The sequence below is a fragment of the Oryctolagus cuniculus genome, chromosome 5 (assembly GCF_051225735.1).
Source record: "Oryctolagus cuniculus isolate XC-2025 breed Fujian yellow rabbit chromosome 5, ASM5122573v1, whole genome shotgun sequence".
NCBI lineage: Eukaryota > Metazoa > Chordata > Mammalia > Lagomorpha > Leporidae > Oryctolagus > Oryctolagus cuniculus.
This window is the reverse complement of record NC_142871.1, coordinates 157,158,887-157,175,459: the sequence shown is the minus strand read 5'-3', so window position 1 is coordinate 157,175,459 and position 16,573 is coordinate 157,158,887. Positions and strand designations below refer to the sequence as shown.

The window sequence follows — 16,573 nt, the reverse complement described above, 5'->3', positions numbered from 1 at the left end:
CCTGGCTTCAGCCTGGCTCAGGCCTGGCTGTTGCAGCCACATAGGGAGTGAACCAGAGGATAGAAGATCTGTCTCTCCCTATCAAATAAATAAATCTTTAGGAAAAAAAAAGGGGGATGGGTAGTTTGGTGGATTTCAAGTCAACCTCCAAAACTGTAAGTAGAATCACTTTAGATGAGAATGGCTATTCACAAAAGATTACAAACCCAATGCTAAACTGAGTGGAGTCTGTTCACACTTACAAGGACATTTCTCAACTAATGAGGTGAGCTGGGAAGACAAATTATTCTGAAAAAGCTCTAAGGCTTTCAGAGCTGCGTAAACATTCTACGTTCCAAGGTAGGTGCAATGGTAGGTGCAATACAGTAGATAAATTGATTTTCATGCAAATGTATTCTCTCTCAGGATTCAATGCAGCAACTAGCCAGCTCGTGAGAGATCACAGGTGGTACAGATCATTAACATACCTGGTGATGCTTTTGAAAGAGGAAAAGCTAATTTTTCCTTCCTGAAGTAGAAAAGAGGAAGTACATGCAAGTCCCAGATTTTACTACTATACTAATGAAAAATTCTTAGAAACACAATAAAAGCAATCCTACAACCACCAACATAGTAACCGATAACCACTCTAGCCACTGCTGAAGTTACATATCATCACTGGCTGGTCAACTACAGGACAGGAAGAGAAAACACCCTGGTAATTCAGAAGTGGGACAGGAAATAACCAGAAGACTGAGCAAAAATAACCAAGATGTCTACCACCAGGAAGCTTTTCCAAATGATCGGCCCTAGCTAGCAACAAGAAACAAAAGATCACAAGACCCCTTTGACAAGCATGGTTTTTGCATGCTTACTGCCACAAAGTGAGAGAAAAAGACAGCCACCACGCCCTTTAACCAACTCCAAAGTTCACTAACAAGGCCTCTGTAACAGTTAAGGACCCCATCAACTCACGTACTAGAACCTGCACCTGCATACTCTGCTACCCTGCCTGTCACCACAGATTCCCTTCTCCAAAGCTCTCTGTCCACTTGTGTACCTGCCTACCCAAGAATACGAGGAGGTACTTCCATACTGCATCACCTTTCTGCCTTGCCAGTGAGTCATTTTCTTCAGGAAACAGCCTGCTAAATCTAACCTAGATTTTTTTTCTGTTGACACCACTTTCACCACCAGCTGCTAATCCACTTCTTTGGTCTCCACTGTAGCCAAAGGCCGCTGTAGTCTACAATTTCCCTCTTTCTATCCTCCCTGAAATCCATTTCAATCAGGATTTCTGCATCACTCTGCTCACACTGTGTCCAGGTCACCAATGACCTCCAGGACTGTTAAATATGAAGGCTCATTCTTGGCCTTATCTTGTATGATGTCATCACTAGCATACCTCTCCTTCCTCCTTGACGGACTTCTCCACTTAACTTGGTCTTCCTCCTGCCTCACTGATTGCTACTTCTACATTTCCCTTTGCCGGCTGCTCCTTTTCTCCCAAAGTCAGCATGCTTCAGATCGGTCTCGGCCCACTTCCTTTCTGGGCCTGTGTCCACTCTCCTGTTGCTCTCAAGCAGTCCGATGACTTCCAATCCCACCTAACTGCCAGAGACACCCACATTCTTATCACCAGGCCAGATCATCGCTTGATTTCCCAGCCTGCACATCCAACGGCATACCTGACAACTTCCTATTATCCAAAACCTCCCTGCTCAAAACTCCCTCCATCCATACACGGTTGTCTCCACGCACTGAGTAAGAGCCCCACTCTTCCAACTCCTCAGGCCCAGCTTTCTGGGATCACACCGTCTTCACCTCCAATCCATGAGCAAGTTCTCTCGCTTCTTGGTTGTAATTTTAAAAGAATTCTATTTTTTAATACTTTTGGAAAATTTCATCTACTACAATAAGATAAAATTCTAATACTAAATTTTTTCAAAAAGATGAATACTTATTCCATCACTGCCTATCAAATAATGCTCCAGGCGAGCAATTTTTATCTGCAGACGCCAAACTTTCCTTGGTTTAACTAAGTAATCAAGTAATCTTATAATTCCAGTTTCTTCTAGCTATTCCCCTGGGATATCAACAATCTTATAGATTTGGTGTCTACCTTGTCTTTGCTTCTTCTATCAGCTCTCTCAAATCATCTCTGAACCTGGAGTTACAATCAGCCTGTCAACACAGCATCAATACCTGCACAGGTATTCACCTGTTTAAAAATGAGTTCACGGGTTGGGGCTGGGCGCTGTGGGGTGTGCTGCAATCCCGTGATCCCATACACGTGCCAGTTCAAGTTCTGGCTGCTCCATTTCCAATCCAGCTCCCTGCTAATGTACCTGGGAAAGCAGCAGAAGATGGTCAAAGTCCTTGGGCCTCTGCACCCATGTGGGAGACTCAGAAGAAGTTCATGGCTTCAGACCAGTGCAGCTGAACCAGCCCAGCTCCAGCCTTTGTGGCCATTTGAGGAGTGAACCAGTGATGGAAGATCTCTGTGTGTCTTTCCCTCTAACTTTGGCTTTCAAATAAGTAAAATCTTAAAAAAAAAAATCATGGAAAAACTCTGGGACTTAATTGTTTTCCTGGTAAAACAGCTGAATAATTGCATACTCAGACAAGCCACTGGACCAACAGAGAAAGTAGTACCAGAGTCCTGACTATTATCCAAAAAACCTGTGGTCAATATCAGCCACTTTTTTTTTTTTTTTGACAGGCAGAGTGGACAGTGAGAGAGAGAGAGACAGAGAGAAAGGTCCTCCTTTGCCGTTGGTTCACCCTCCAATGGCCACCGCGGCCGGCGCACTGCGGCCCGCGCACCACGCTGATCCGATGGCAGGAGCCACGTACTTATCCTGGTCTCCCATGGGGTGCAGGGCCCAAGCACTTGGTCATCCTCCACTGCACTCCCAGGCCACAGCAGAGAGCTGGCCTGAAAGAGGGGCAACCGGGACAGAATCCGGCGCCCCGACCGGGACTAGAACCCGGTGTGCTGGCACCACAAGGCGGAGGATTAGCCTAGTGAGCCGCGGCGCCGGCCTATGAAATGTTCTCAAGGATGAGAACAGTAACATGTAAAAACAACAGCAGCATTCCTAAAAAAACAGTATGAGGAGGGCCCTTTCAACATAAGGAAGTCTGAAGCTCCCCACCCTCTCCAACAGCCTCAAGTTTCAATTCTGTCATGAGTGATCCTTTAAAACACAAGCTGTATCATGACAACTGAGGCCGTCTTTGCCTTTCAGAGTAAACGCCCAGGACCTTCCAATGGTCCCCAGCTGCATCTGTGCTAGCTTACTTGTCTCTACTGTGAGCTCTGATGCCCACATCACCTACTGGCCATGCTCTGCCTTCCTCCCTCCTCTTTACCACGCTTCATGCTGTTCTTCAATCAAGCCAGCTCTGCTTCCACCTGAGCATCCTTCCCCCACCTTCTCTCTGCCTGAACATTCTAGCTCTCCATACCCACTGGGCAACTCCCTCACTATCCCAGAAGTCTCACCACGAGCACCTCGCGTTCTCATGCTCTACGTTTAACTCCATCTTTCTAAACATCTACTTTAAAACCTTTTAAAATATAACTTACTTCCTTTTCATGTATTTCTTATTCTCTGACTTCCTCAGGCTTGAATACTGTAAACTCAAGAGAGGACAGAAATCTTTATTATCTGTTTTGTTGAATGATGCATTACAAAAACAGGACCTGTGGCCAGCGCCATGGCTCACTAGGCTAATCCTCCGCCTGTGGCGCCAGCACCCCGGGTTCTAGTCCCAGTTGGGGCGCCAGATTCTGTCCCGGTTGCCCCTCTTCCAGGCCAGCTCTCTGCTGTGACCCAGGAGGGCAGTGGAGGATGGCCCAAGTGCTTGGGCCCTGCACCCCATGGGAGACCGGGAGGAAGCACCTGGCTCCTGGCCTCGGATCGGCACAGCGCTGGCCGCAGCAGCCATTTGGGGGGTGAACCAACGGAAGGAAGACCTGTCTCTCTGTCTCTCTCTAACTCTGCCTGTCAAAAAAAAATTACACACAGGACCTGCCACACAGGAGGCCTCAATACACCTTGGATGAAATGATCAGAACTGCTGTAAAGCCCTTTGCTGAAAAGCCCAAAGATAACAAACTCACTCACTTCCAATAAAATGGTGACATTAAGAAGAGTTTTTGCAACAGGAGCTTCCCATTTGGAGCTTAATGCGGTAAGAGTTACACCCAAGGTGGCTAAAGAACTCATCTCCAGTCTATGGGTGACTGTGGGGAGCAACTCGGACTAGACTAAGTTATTGGAATTAAGACTTATTCTATGCATCTGCTCTCCCACAATATGGCGCTGGGAGAGGAGTAAACAACTTCTACGCAGCTGCCTCTAGTTCGACCAATAAACTGCAGGAGCTGATCCTGCTCCTAATTGGAGGAGAGCAGCGTACTCGGCGTGTGGGTAGCAGAGTTGGGATTGGTGGAAGAGGACTATAAAGGAGGAGAGACAACATGCACCAGGAACATCTAAGGGGAACATCCGGATAACATCTGAGCAGCCCCCAAGAGAGCCGGCTGGCGGTGTGCCGCTCCCCCGCGGAAGTGGGGAAAGTGGCAGGGGGAGCCGCCCTTCCACGGAGGTGGAAGGATCGGCAGCAAATCCAGGAAGGGCCGAGCAGACAAAAGAACAGCGCAGGGTCTAGTGTCGTTCCTCCATGAAGAGGGGGAGCGACAGGTGACATACACACTTCACAAGTATCAGCAAGCTTGTGTTGTAAATATGCCTAATACTAGTTTCTTATACTTCTTTTAACTAAAAATGCAGAACCACTTTTAAAAAAAAAATTATCTTACCGGTAGGTCGGTGAAAGCAATACCTGAAAAAAACAAAGGAGGGAACATTAGAAGCTGTTTTCAAAGGCAGAGGCAGACACAGTCATAGCTGAATCTAACTACAAAGAAGGGAAAGAATGGCTGAGGAACACACGGGAAGATTTTCAAGGCTAAATATAAAAGAACAGGGACTAATTTCTTCCCAGTTACATTGTAGGTGTCGGTGACTACTGTCTCTCTTAAGATCATCAGCACTGCTGGTCACATCTAAATTCTATTTAGGAGATGCTGCCATTGCCACCAGTATTTCTGAAATGGCTTTAGATGCATCTTGAAAGCTAAACTAGGAACGCCATGAAATTGGCTGCAAAACAGTCATTTGATCTTCTAGCCCCAAACTGTGTTATCCAGACTGATCACTTAAATCTTCACTTTAAATAACTCTGGATGGAAGGAAAAGGCAAGATTTTCTCTTATAAATAGGTAAATACAGTAATTTTTAAAATGTTTCTTCCTTCTAAAGGATAGACACTGCTGAAACCTTCTCCTCAATGCTCTTTGATGAGAACTTCAGTCATGTTCCAAATACAACTGGAACAGCAGCAGTATCACTGGAATAAGTCTACTGGCATCCCAAAGTGTTAATTTATAATCTCCTTTTAAATATTAAAATATATCCCTTAGCTGAAAATAAGATATTAAATAAACCACTATAAGATCTCACTGATGTTTAACACCGAAAGGACTGGTGTCAGGGAATCAGTTGATCACAACTCTTCCAGCCTAGATACACTGTAAAACAAAACCAACCAACCACACCAACACCATAGCTAAACAATGAGGCATTTCTGTTATTTGTAATGTCTCTTCCCAATAGACTATGCCTCTGCAAGTGCTGTATGAAACAAAATTATCTGACTCTTTTACTACAATAAAACATAACTGAATGTAATCATTATATATTTTAAATAAGTGTGTGAAATTAATGTCCTATGTTAATAAAGCCCTGTTATTTATGACTTTCAGAGACTAGTAAGCTCCTGTTAGCTTGTCAAAAGAAGAGCAAAGCTGGGATTTTTTTCATCCTATGTAAAACAGTTTGATTACACCTAGTTTCCTGGTAACACAGAAGGCAAAGTGAAAAACAGGAAAATGTATTCGAAAAACTTCAGAAAACTAGAAGTAACTCAGATAACTATAAAGAATAATTTAAAACGACTATATGTATTTGCCATTTTTCATTACAGTCTAAACCATTATTTTCCTCAAAGATGTCTGTAAGACTGTCTAAATTTATGCTATTTGGCAAAAACCCTTTTTTTGTCAATAATTACAAGCCCTCACCCTTTCAAACCCCTAACAGAAAAGTCCAAATTCCATACATTAACATTTTTGAGCACTACCAAAAACAGCTGAAACAATTTATACACATTCAGGCCACAAAAAACAAGCTGGCATAATTAATTATTTATTACAATTTTATGTATTTTCCATATGTGATGAATTTTCTATTTCATCCACGTAAATTTTTTAAAAAATGATCTTCAGTTGACAGATGATGTCAGTAACACAAAGCAGGAGCTGCCGTTGTGGCACAGCAGGTAAAGCTGCCGCCTGCAGCACCGGCATCCCATATGGGCGCCAGTTTGAATCCCAGCTGCTCCGCTTCCAATCCAGCTCTGTGCTATGGCCTGGGAAAGCAGAAGATGGCCCAAGTCCTTGGGCACCTGCACCTGCGTGGGAGACCTGGAAGAAGCTCCTGGCTCCTGGCTTGGGATCAGCGCAGCTCTGGCTGTTGTGGCCAACTGGGGAGTGAACCATTGGATGAAGACCTCTCTCCCTCTCTCTCTGCCTCTCTTTCTCTCTGTGTAACTCTTTCAAATAAATAAATAAATCTTAAAAAAAAAAAATAACACAAAGTAAAACAACTTAAGGTAACCTATACCAAAATCTTTCTCTCATATTTTCATAAATAAAAACCTTTCTGCTTGTGTTCATGTGGTAAGTAAATGTGTATTTTCAAAGGTTTGCATGAGGGGCTGGCACTGTGCTGTAGGAGGTTAAGCTGCCGCCTGCAGTGCAGCTCTAGTCCCAGCTGCTCCTGTTCCGATCCAGCTCTCTGCTATGGCCTGGGAAAGCCGTAGAAGATGGCCCAAGTCCTTGGGCCCTGCACCTGAGTGAGAGACCTGGAAGAAGCTCCTGGCTCCTGGCATTAGTTTGGGCCCAGCTCCAGTTGCTGAAGCCATTTGGGAAGTGAATCAGTGGATGGAAGACCTCTTTCGCTCTCTTTCAAATAAATAAATAAAATCTTTAAAAAATGTTTGCATGAGAGCAACTAAGGATGCATCAGCTTTTAGGCAAAACGAAGCATAAGAGACTAGGAAGTGAATTGTGTTTTACCTTCCAGATGCTAGAGTCTAGGCCAGAGGGAAGTCGGCTTCTTGAAAAGGCCACACAGTAACTCTTTCCTGTCCACGGGGTCTTGGTCACAATTACTCAACTCAGCCACTGTTTCAGGAAAGCAGCCCCAGACCACACATAAATGAACAAGGCTGGCTGTGCTCCAATGAGGTTTTAGTTAAAAACAGGCAGTAGGCAGGTGTGGCCGTACCTACAGCCCCTATTCAGGGGCATGATTTCTGCTCACCGGGTTTAACCAGAGCACCCCAGCCCTGAGCCTGGCAACAGCGACACTGAAGAACCCTCAGTGAGTATTCACTAAGCGCCACGCGACGACCTAGAGCTCTGCCACATCATTTCAGTGATCCTCTCTTACAAACAGAGAGGGCACAGAAACATTAAGTGACCTGCCGAAAGTCACTTGGCAGGGACCAGACTCAGGCAAGCCTGACTATCCTTATCAGCCACATTTCATGCTGTCTCTGCTTAGTAAGTGTTAAAACAACTTAAAACTGAGTAACACCAAATATTCCAAATTTAATTACAATTAAAATGTAAATATCATCATTAGATACCCCTCCCCCCCCTTTTTTTTTACATTTTAAAACAGCCTTCCCAGTGAAGAGAAAAATTCAGTTTAAATATTTGTGAAAATCTAATAGGAAGAAAATTAAATCATACCACTTGTGATCTTCCTGTCTACTAAAATAGAATATTTTTTCTCTGGAAAGTTAGTGTTAAAAAGACTAATTGTAGTTTCTTTAAAAATGTTTTCTCTTGCATTTCTTTTCTCTTAGTTTTGTGTAAGATCTTTCTTTTTTTATTTATTTATTTTTTTGACAGGCAAAGTTAGTGCGAGAGAGAGAGACAGAGAGAAAGGTCTTCCTTTTTCTGTTGGTTCACCTCCCAAGTGGTCGCTATGGCTGGCGCAGCCAGGAGCCAGGTGCTTCTCCTGGTCTCCCATGGGGTGCAGGGCCCAAGGACCTGGGCCATCCTCCACTGCACTCCCAGGCCACAGCAGAGAGCTGAACTGGAAGAGGAGCAACTGGGACAGAATCCGGCGACCCAACTGGGACTAGAACCCGGGGTGCCGGCGCCGCAGGCAGAGGATTAGCCTAGTGAGCCGCGGTGCCGGCCATTTGTGTAAGATCTTAAACACATTAAGCAGCCAAACCAACTAAGACTGTATCACTCGAACCCTTTACGAGCCGGAGTCAGAATACTTCAGATTGAGCATCCCGAATCCAAAATAACCCAAAATCTGAGACTGTGAGCACTGACATGGCACCACAAGCGCAAAATGCCACAACTGACCTCATGTGACAGCTCACAGCCCAAACACAGGTACATTAAAAATCTGTAAAACATTAACTTCTAGGCTCTGTGTACAAGATGTTTATAAAATAATTCACTTGGTTAATCCTCCGCCTGCAGCGCCAGCGCCGGGTTCTAGTCCCGGTTGCCCCTCTTCCAGTCCAGCTCTCTGCTGTGGCCCGGGAGTGCAGTGGAGGATGGCCCAAGTGCTTGGGCCCTGCACCCGCATGGGAGACCAGGAGAAGCACCTGGTTCCTGGCTTCGGATAGGCACAGTGCCGGCCGTAGCAGCCATTTGGGCGGTGAACCAACAGAAGGAAGACCTTTCTCTCTGTCTCTCTCACTGTCTATAACTCTACCTGTCAAATAAAAAAAAAAATTTCACGTTGACGCTTGGGTCCCATGTCCAAGATAACTCATTGTGTATGTATAAATATTCCAAAATCAAAAAAACCTGGTTCCCAAGGATACCAGGTAGGAAATGCTGGACTCATAACCACAAATAAACTAAAGGAGCTGTGCTGTTCTGGAAAGCAGTTTGCCACGACAACAAAATCACAAATACACATATAGTCTGCATGGGGTCCTTAACATAAATGTACTGATGAGAATCTATGAATCTGTATCTTCTGTGGACTTGAGACAAACTTTGAGTCAGATAACATAGGACTTCAGAATTAAAATATTCAAAAGTAAAATTACACCCAATATATGAAAAATATGCAATAGACACTAAACAAGATTCCTAATGCAGCTAGAAATTTAAAATTTTTGACTACAAAATGACAGAAAGAACGATGCTTGCTATGTGTGTCAGCATAGTAATTGTTTACTATACATAATATATGATTATAATTACATGCTATATAATCACTATTTATAAGCAAAGCAGAGATTCTGCCTGCCGGGGTAACTTGGTGTTTATTTTCTTTTGCTTTACCCCGGTGGAAATAATTTACTATGAATCAAGGATTTTTCCAACAGTAAAAGAAATATGAAACCTTAAAAACAAAAAAAGCATCAGTCTATCCTCTATACTTTCTAAAAATTTCTAAGGGACTCTAACAACCACATGTACAATTTTAAATTTCAAATGATATGCACACATGGATATATAGCTTTGAAAGTCTCAATTTTTTTAGTTTCTAAGGGACTCTAACAACCACATGTACAATTTTAAATTTCAAATGATATGCACACATGGATATATAGCTTTGAAAGTCTCAATTTTTTTAGTTTCTAAGGGACTCTAACAACCACATGTACAATTTTAAATTTCAAATGATATGCACACATGGATATATAGCTTTGAAAGTCTCAATTTTTTTAGTTTCACAATGTATGGGTTTAAGTTTTCATTATCTCGTTTAGTTCTCATTAGCCACCTAACTTTTACATTAATAAGTGTTGCTATCTGCTTGTTTGTGCTCTGTCCTGCAAAACTTACTTGTAGTCATCACCCTTTGGCAATCTTTATTGGAATATCTGACCTTTGGGTACATCAATGTCCTTTATTTACTGGTAGCACAAAGCTTGCCTCCCCGTTGCTACTGCTCCCTGATCTATTCCAAGAACTGACAGCTCTTCTATAGTAACACCTGTTCCTAGAAAACCAGCTCATACGATGAAGGGTTTTATTCAGGGCAAAGCAGAAACCTCCTGGCATTCTGACTACTATCACAGACGTCTCAACAGGGGATATGTTCTACAGTTATGCCTGCACACATGATACAAAATGGCTTTCCCAGAGCACACATTTTTGTCACTTCCTCAACTTCCCCCTGGAAAAAAGAAACGCTTTTCAGAAGCATCAGTCTAGAAGAGAACTGCGTCATAAATACAACTGTCACGCTGGGAGCACAACAATCACCGTATTGGGGTTATGTTGCATGCAACATGCATGTCAGTACCTAAACTATGTCCATTCTTGGTGTAAAAGCAGGTATTGTTGATAAGGTTAACGCAACAGCCAATGACATCACCAGTTGTAAAAGTTGGTCCATAAGGTTGTCCGGTTCCAGAAGAACAAAATGAATGTCCATCATCCCCATGGTAACCATATGAATGTTTATCCCAACCTAAAGAGAAAGTTCCGGTACATTTACAATGAAAAGGTAATGTTCCTCTGTACTAGACTGATTCACTAGATTATAAACCAAAAGAGCATACAGCAGATAATGCATATTTAAATTCACAACTGTACTACATATAATTTATTCTATTATCAAAATGCTATTTACAACCTGAAGGAAAATAAATTTGGCACAAAACACACTAACGCAAGCATTAAATGGAGAGAAATTCTACCAGTCAAAAACAAAACATAAATGCAACACCTACAGAGAACACACTTTCCATACATGTTTCTTTTGCTAATGACAAAAGAATTTTGTTTTTATTTAAAAAAACACACACACACACAAATAGTTTAATGTAAACTAGAAGATTACATCTTACTCAGTCACCATAAACTTTAAGGTTGTGATCCAAATCCTAGTCAGATTAATTTGTAGTCTTCCCACAACACAAAACTAGAGCCACATCTGTATCACTGTCAAGATTTATCAAAGGGCTGGCATGTGGCACAGTGGGTTAAAGCCCCGGCCTGCAACGCCAGCATCCCATATGGGCACCAGTTTGAGTCCCGGCTACTACTCTTTTGATCCAGCTCTCTGCTATGGCCTGGGAAAGCAGAAGAGGGCTCAGGTGCTTGGGCCCCTACACCCATGTAGGAGACCCGGAGGAGGGTCCTGGCTCCTGGCTTCAGATTGGCCCAGCTCTGCCTACTGCAGTCAATTGTGGAGTGAACCAGCGGATGGAAGACCGACGACCGACCCCTCCCCCCCTCCCTCTCTCTCTGCCTCTCCTCTCTTTGTGTAACTCTAACTTTCAAATAAATAAATAAACTTTAAAAAAAAAAAATCTCATTTGAACTCCCTTTCAAGTATAATTTTAAGTAAAAAGGTACGCTCAAAGTATATCAATTTGATACAATTAGGTAACAACCACATTGGTTTGGTCTGGTTTGGTGTATGTCTTTGTTTAAAGACACTTCACACAGATTTGTGTTGGTCATTCTGCTTCCTATTTTTTAAAAAAAGGTCTCCCCAAATTAATTTTTAACACCAGAAAACAGAATATAAAAATATAATTAAGAATCCCCTCCTTATGGTAGTGTTGCAAAACAGCTGTGCCATCTAAATTCATACATTCCTTAGTTCACTTTTAGTATTAGCCCATATTCTAAACATTAACAGCTGTGGATGAGTTAGAAGCCAGGAATGTGATGAACAGCAACCAGAACCAGCTACATATTGACTACATACAGAAATACAGAAAAAAAAAAAAGATTTTAAAAGCATGGAATATATATGCTATGTAAGTTTTGCAAAATATCATGAAATGCGAATTATCAACTTCTTAGAACTCACAGATGATGAAAAATCAGTATCCTTATTTCAACCTATTGCTTGAAAATTTTAATAAAAATAAGCCAGCTATAAGACTGTCCTATAATCCTATATTCAATTACATGTGTACCTGGTAGTCTATTCATGTTCACACCTTGGGCAGAAAGACCAATTCCCATATAGCTGTTGGAAACAAAAGAAAGAAGGTTATTATAGTCAGATATGTATAAATTTTAAAATCCTTTTAAATTATCAGAACCAAGCCCAAGTTGAAGCTGTTAGGGTAAATATGTTATCACAACGAATTACATAGCAGCAAAGGGCAATATTAGGCATCAATAAAACCCAAATACACAGTAAGTTCATACAGTAGTCATTCATAATTATACTCAAAAAGTACTAGAAATGACTATGTCCTCAGCTAACATCCATAAAAATCTCTCCAATTTATTATAGGACTAAAAGTTCTCAAAAACAAAACATATACAGGAACTTGTGAATGAAAAATAAGAAAAAATTGTGTTTCTAGACCACACACACATAAAACGGATATGGATTCACATCTGGAAAAAATGTGTATTTTAAGGTATCTATATATGGTTTTCTAAATTAGACAAATTGACAAAATCTATCTAACCACAATCTTAATTATCAATCTATGAAACTACAAAAAATTATCTCCACAGAAGAAATTCATGAAGAAAGGCAATTAAAGCATGCAATTTTCAAAAGCAAATAAAATGTTAGTATTAGCTGATAAAGATAGTTCAAAAAAGGCTAAAGCAGAAAGAGTTTTTTAAGTACGATGCAAAAGCTTAAGAACAAACTGAATTCAGTTTGTTAAAAGTTAAACTGACCTTATATTAAGATTTAAAAGGGCATCTGATAAAGTTCAGACATCCTTCCTAATAAAAACTCAAGTAAAATATGAATAAAAGGAAATCACTTAATTATGACATACTTTTTTCTAAATCCAATTTAGCAAGGAAGATATTATAGAATACAGAATTCTAACCAAGGAAAGACAAAATTTTTAAAAAGAACAATAAAAGGGTTGGGTTTTCTCTGTTAGATCTTAAGACTCAAAGTTAACTAAATCTGCAAGATCAGTATCACTAACAGGAGCACACGCTGAATGAGGCAAGAGTAACCAAACACTAAGAACCACCATTTAGATGTCTACTTCAGAAGGATCCAAGTTTTATCTTGATTCAGCTCCCTTGCTACAAATACACCAGCAAAGGTTAACTATTACCAACCCCCCCACCAAAAAAAAAAAAAAAAAAAAAAAGGCACAACAAGGCAGGCGCATGGCATGAAATCCAAAGCTGTGAGTGGGTCACAGCCAGGGACCTGGGTCCGTGACACTCACTACTGGCTGCGAGCCCCCCTTCTCTGACCAAATGTGACCCCCAAGAGGAGCATGAGTCTTGCTTACCATTGATGCCCAGGGCTGGAACAGACTTCTAAAAGAAGCCAAAGAAATGCTGACCCCACCTCCTGCCTGGACCACTGCTTACTGGACACTGTGACCTCCTTAATGGGAAAGAGAGGAGAGAGCCTGCTGCTGGGCGCAGTGACGGACCGGGTCAGCAGCACAGCCCCAGCCCCCCGAGGTCCCTCGGAAACTACCTCACGTCGGTTTTGGATTGGGAGACAAGCAGTTAAACAGCAAGTACAAACCACAGGAAAAAGAAAATAAGCACAGAAAAAGATGCATAAATTAAAGGGAAAATGTCAAATTTCCCAATCAAAAGGAGGCTGCAAAGACAAAATTCCACACGATAAACAAACAACTGCAACGTAAATTCATCCTAGGTGGCATCACTCAGCAGGTGGAACACATATATATATATATATGTTAGACACATAAAAAAGGAGGAATTACAATTACCAAAAATGAGGACAGAAGAGTGCCAGTATTTCTAAGATGGAAAACTATGTTCTTGAACTGAAAATGTATACTGCATACTTAGGATAAAAATCAAGTCTTACTCAGGGCACACTGAAACTATCAAATACTGATAGAATCTTAATCTGAAAAGCTTCCAGGCAGGCTTCTGGTGCAACACTTGTTACACTGTCTCTGCTTCCTGCACACCCTGGGAGGCCAACAGGTGATGGCCCAGGCAGCTGGCTCCCTGCCATCCACAAAGTGAACCCAGACTGGATTCCCAGTCCCTGGCTTCAGCCTGCTCCAGTCTCAGCTGCAGCAGATTTTTAAGGAGTAAACAAGTGGATGGAAGATTTCTCTCCCCCTTACGCTGAAATAAATAAGTTTAAAAAAACAAAAAACTTTCAGAGCAAAAAAGCCTGTACTAAGGAATGACACCAGCACAGCAGACTTCTCTCCAGCAACAACGGATGACAAAATACGCCGAGCACCATGTTCCAAGTGCTGAAAGCACAGTACTGTCCACCTATAACTTAATTCCCAGGCAAAGCAACAAGTGTGAGGGGAAAGTAAGATATTTTAATACAAATAAAAGCCAGAGCTGGTCCAGGGTGAAGCCAGGACCCCAGAAGGCCATTCACGTGTCCCACGTGGGTGGCTGGGGTACAAGCATTCGAGTCATCCTCCACTGCTCTCCTAGGCACATCAGCAGGGAGCTGGATGAGAAACAGAGGAGCCAGGACTTGAACTGCTGCTCTGACATGGGATGCTGGCGCTGCAAGCAGCGACCCAACTGCTGTGCCACAACACCAGCCCTAAGCAGTCACTATTGTTACGATGTCTAAGATGTAAGGGAAAATGTGCTTTTGGGAACGCAAACAGCAGGGCTGGAGCAGGCTGAAGCCCAGGGGCTGGAACTCCACCCTGGTCTCTGCCATGGATGGAAGGCAGCAGCCCCACCACTCAGGTCATGCTCTGCCTCTCCAGGAGCACCAGCAGGGGGCTGGGTAGGAAGCAGAGCAACCAGGACTCAAACCTGCACTTGGTGTCATGAGCAGCAGCCTAACGTGCTGTGCCAATCCAATGCCAGCCCTGTACAGTCATGTATTCTATAAACTACCCAGTTGAAGCATTCTGGTACAGTGCTCTATACAAAGTAAGAACCACATGGAAATTCCAGAACGGAGAGATATCTGAAATAAGTACACTGATGTAGTTAATGGCAGACTGGAGTTACAAAATGAGTAAGTAAGCATGAAAACAGATCGGATATGAGTAACAGAGAGAAAAAGAGGGGGAGGGAATGAGAGTCCCAGAGCAGTACCAAAGGCCTAACATCCATGTAATCAGAGAGCCAAGGAGAAAAAGATGGACCAGAAAAATTAATTGACAACTTCCCAAATTTGGTAAAAGAGACAAATTTATAGATTTAAGTAGGTTAGCAAATTTCATACAAGTTAAATACAAAGAAAACCTCAGGATGAGCCTTTAGTCTAGTGGTTTAAACACCTCTGTCCCACAAAGGAGTACCTGATTCTAAAAAAAAAAAAAAAAAGATCTATTTGTTTGAAAGGCAGGGTTACAGAGAGAGATTTTCCATCTGTTGGTTCTCCCTCCAAATGGCTACAATGGACAAGGCAGGGCCAGACTGAAGCCAGGAGCCTGGACCGCATCCAGGTATCCTATATAGGCAGTAGGGGCCCAAGCACTTGGGTCATCCTCTGCTGTCATCCCAGGCACATCAGCAGAGAGCTACACTGGAAGTGGAGCAGCTGGGAATCTAACCTGCAATGCTGGCCATGAAAATTTAAGAAAAGAAAACCTCAGCCTAGGCACAAATCACAATCAAACTGCCAGAAACTCACAAAGAAAACACTAAAAGCAGCCAGAGAAACGTTACATACAAGGGTAATTCAAAAGGTCATAGAATAATGGAATTTTTAAAACTTAAGTTTACTTTGGGACAGAAAATTTTGAAATCCATTCATATGAGGAGTCTTCAAAAAGTTCATGGAAAATATGTATTACAAAATATAGTGCATAGATTTCAAAATTTCTGCACCAAAATAAATGTATTTTAATTACTGTTTTTGATAAACTGCATGAAGTATTTTCATTATTTTCACAGATGCACTGGGCTACTACTAACTTCTCATCACGTCTGAGGGCCAGAAGACAAAAGTCCAAGCACTGAAAGGCTAAACAGCAAAGGCCTGGGGCCAGCACTCGGCACTGTGGCATACCACGTTAAGCCTCCACCTGCAGTGCCGGAATCCCATATGGACGCAGGTTCGTCCCAGCTGCCCCACTTCCAATCCAGCTCTCTGCTTATGTCCTGGGAAAGCAGTGGAAGATGGTCCAAGTACTTGGACTCCTATCCAATGCCACTCACGTGGGAGAACCCGAAGAAGCTCCTGGCTTCTACTGGCCCAGCTCCGGCCTTTGCGACCATTTAAGGAGTGAACAAGTGGACGGAACACCCTTCTCTCTGTTTCTAACTCTGCCTCTCAAACAAATAAATAAATCTTAAAAACAACAAACAGGGTCCGGCGCTGTGGCTCACTTGGTTAATCCTCCGCCCGCAGTGCTGGCATCCCAAATGGGTGCCAGGTTCTAGTCCCGGTTGCTCCTCTTCCAGTCCAGCTCTCTGCTATGGCCCAAGTGTTTGGGCCCCTGCACCCGCACAGGACACCAGGAAGAGGCACTTGGCTCCTGGCTTCGGATCAGTGTAGCGCCGGCCGTGGCGGCCATCTGGAGAGTGAACCAA

The 16,573-nt window shown here is 42.7% G+C and overlaps 1 protein-coding gene across 2 annotated transcripts in view; it reads right to left on the bottom strand.

Annotated features, from left to right (window-relative positions):
• Positions 1–16,573, bottom strand: part of RANBP9 (RAN binding protein 9) — a 94,442-nt gene that overhangs the window by 30,289 nt on the left and 47,580 nt on the right. For both annotated transcript variants that reach the window (XM_051855085.3, XM_089334437.1), the window contains exons 3-5: positions 12,043–12,095; positions 10,413–10,580; positions 4,811–4,833 (exon numbers count right to left, since the gene is read on the bottom strand). In XM_051855085.3, coding sequence (XP_051711045.3) covers positions 4,811–4,833; positions 10,413–10,580; positions 12,043–12,095 — 244 coding nt within the window. The remainder of the gene's footprint in view (positions 1–4,810; positions 4,834–10,412; positions 10,581–12,042; positions 12,096–16,573) is intronic.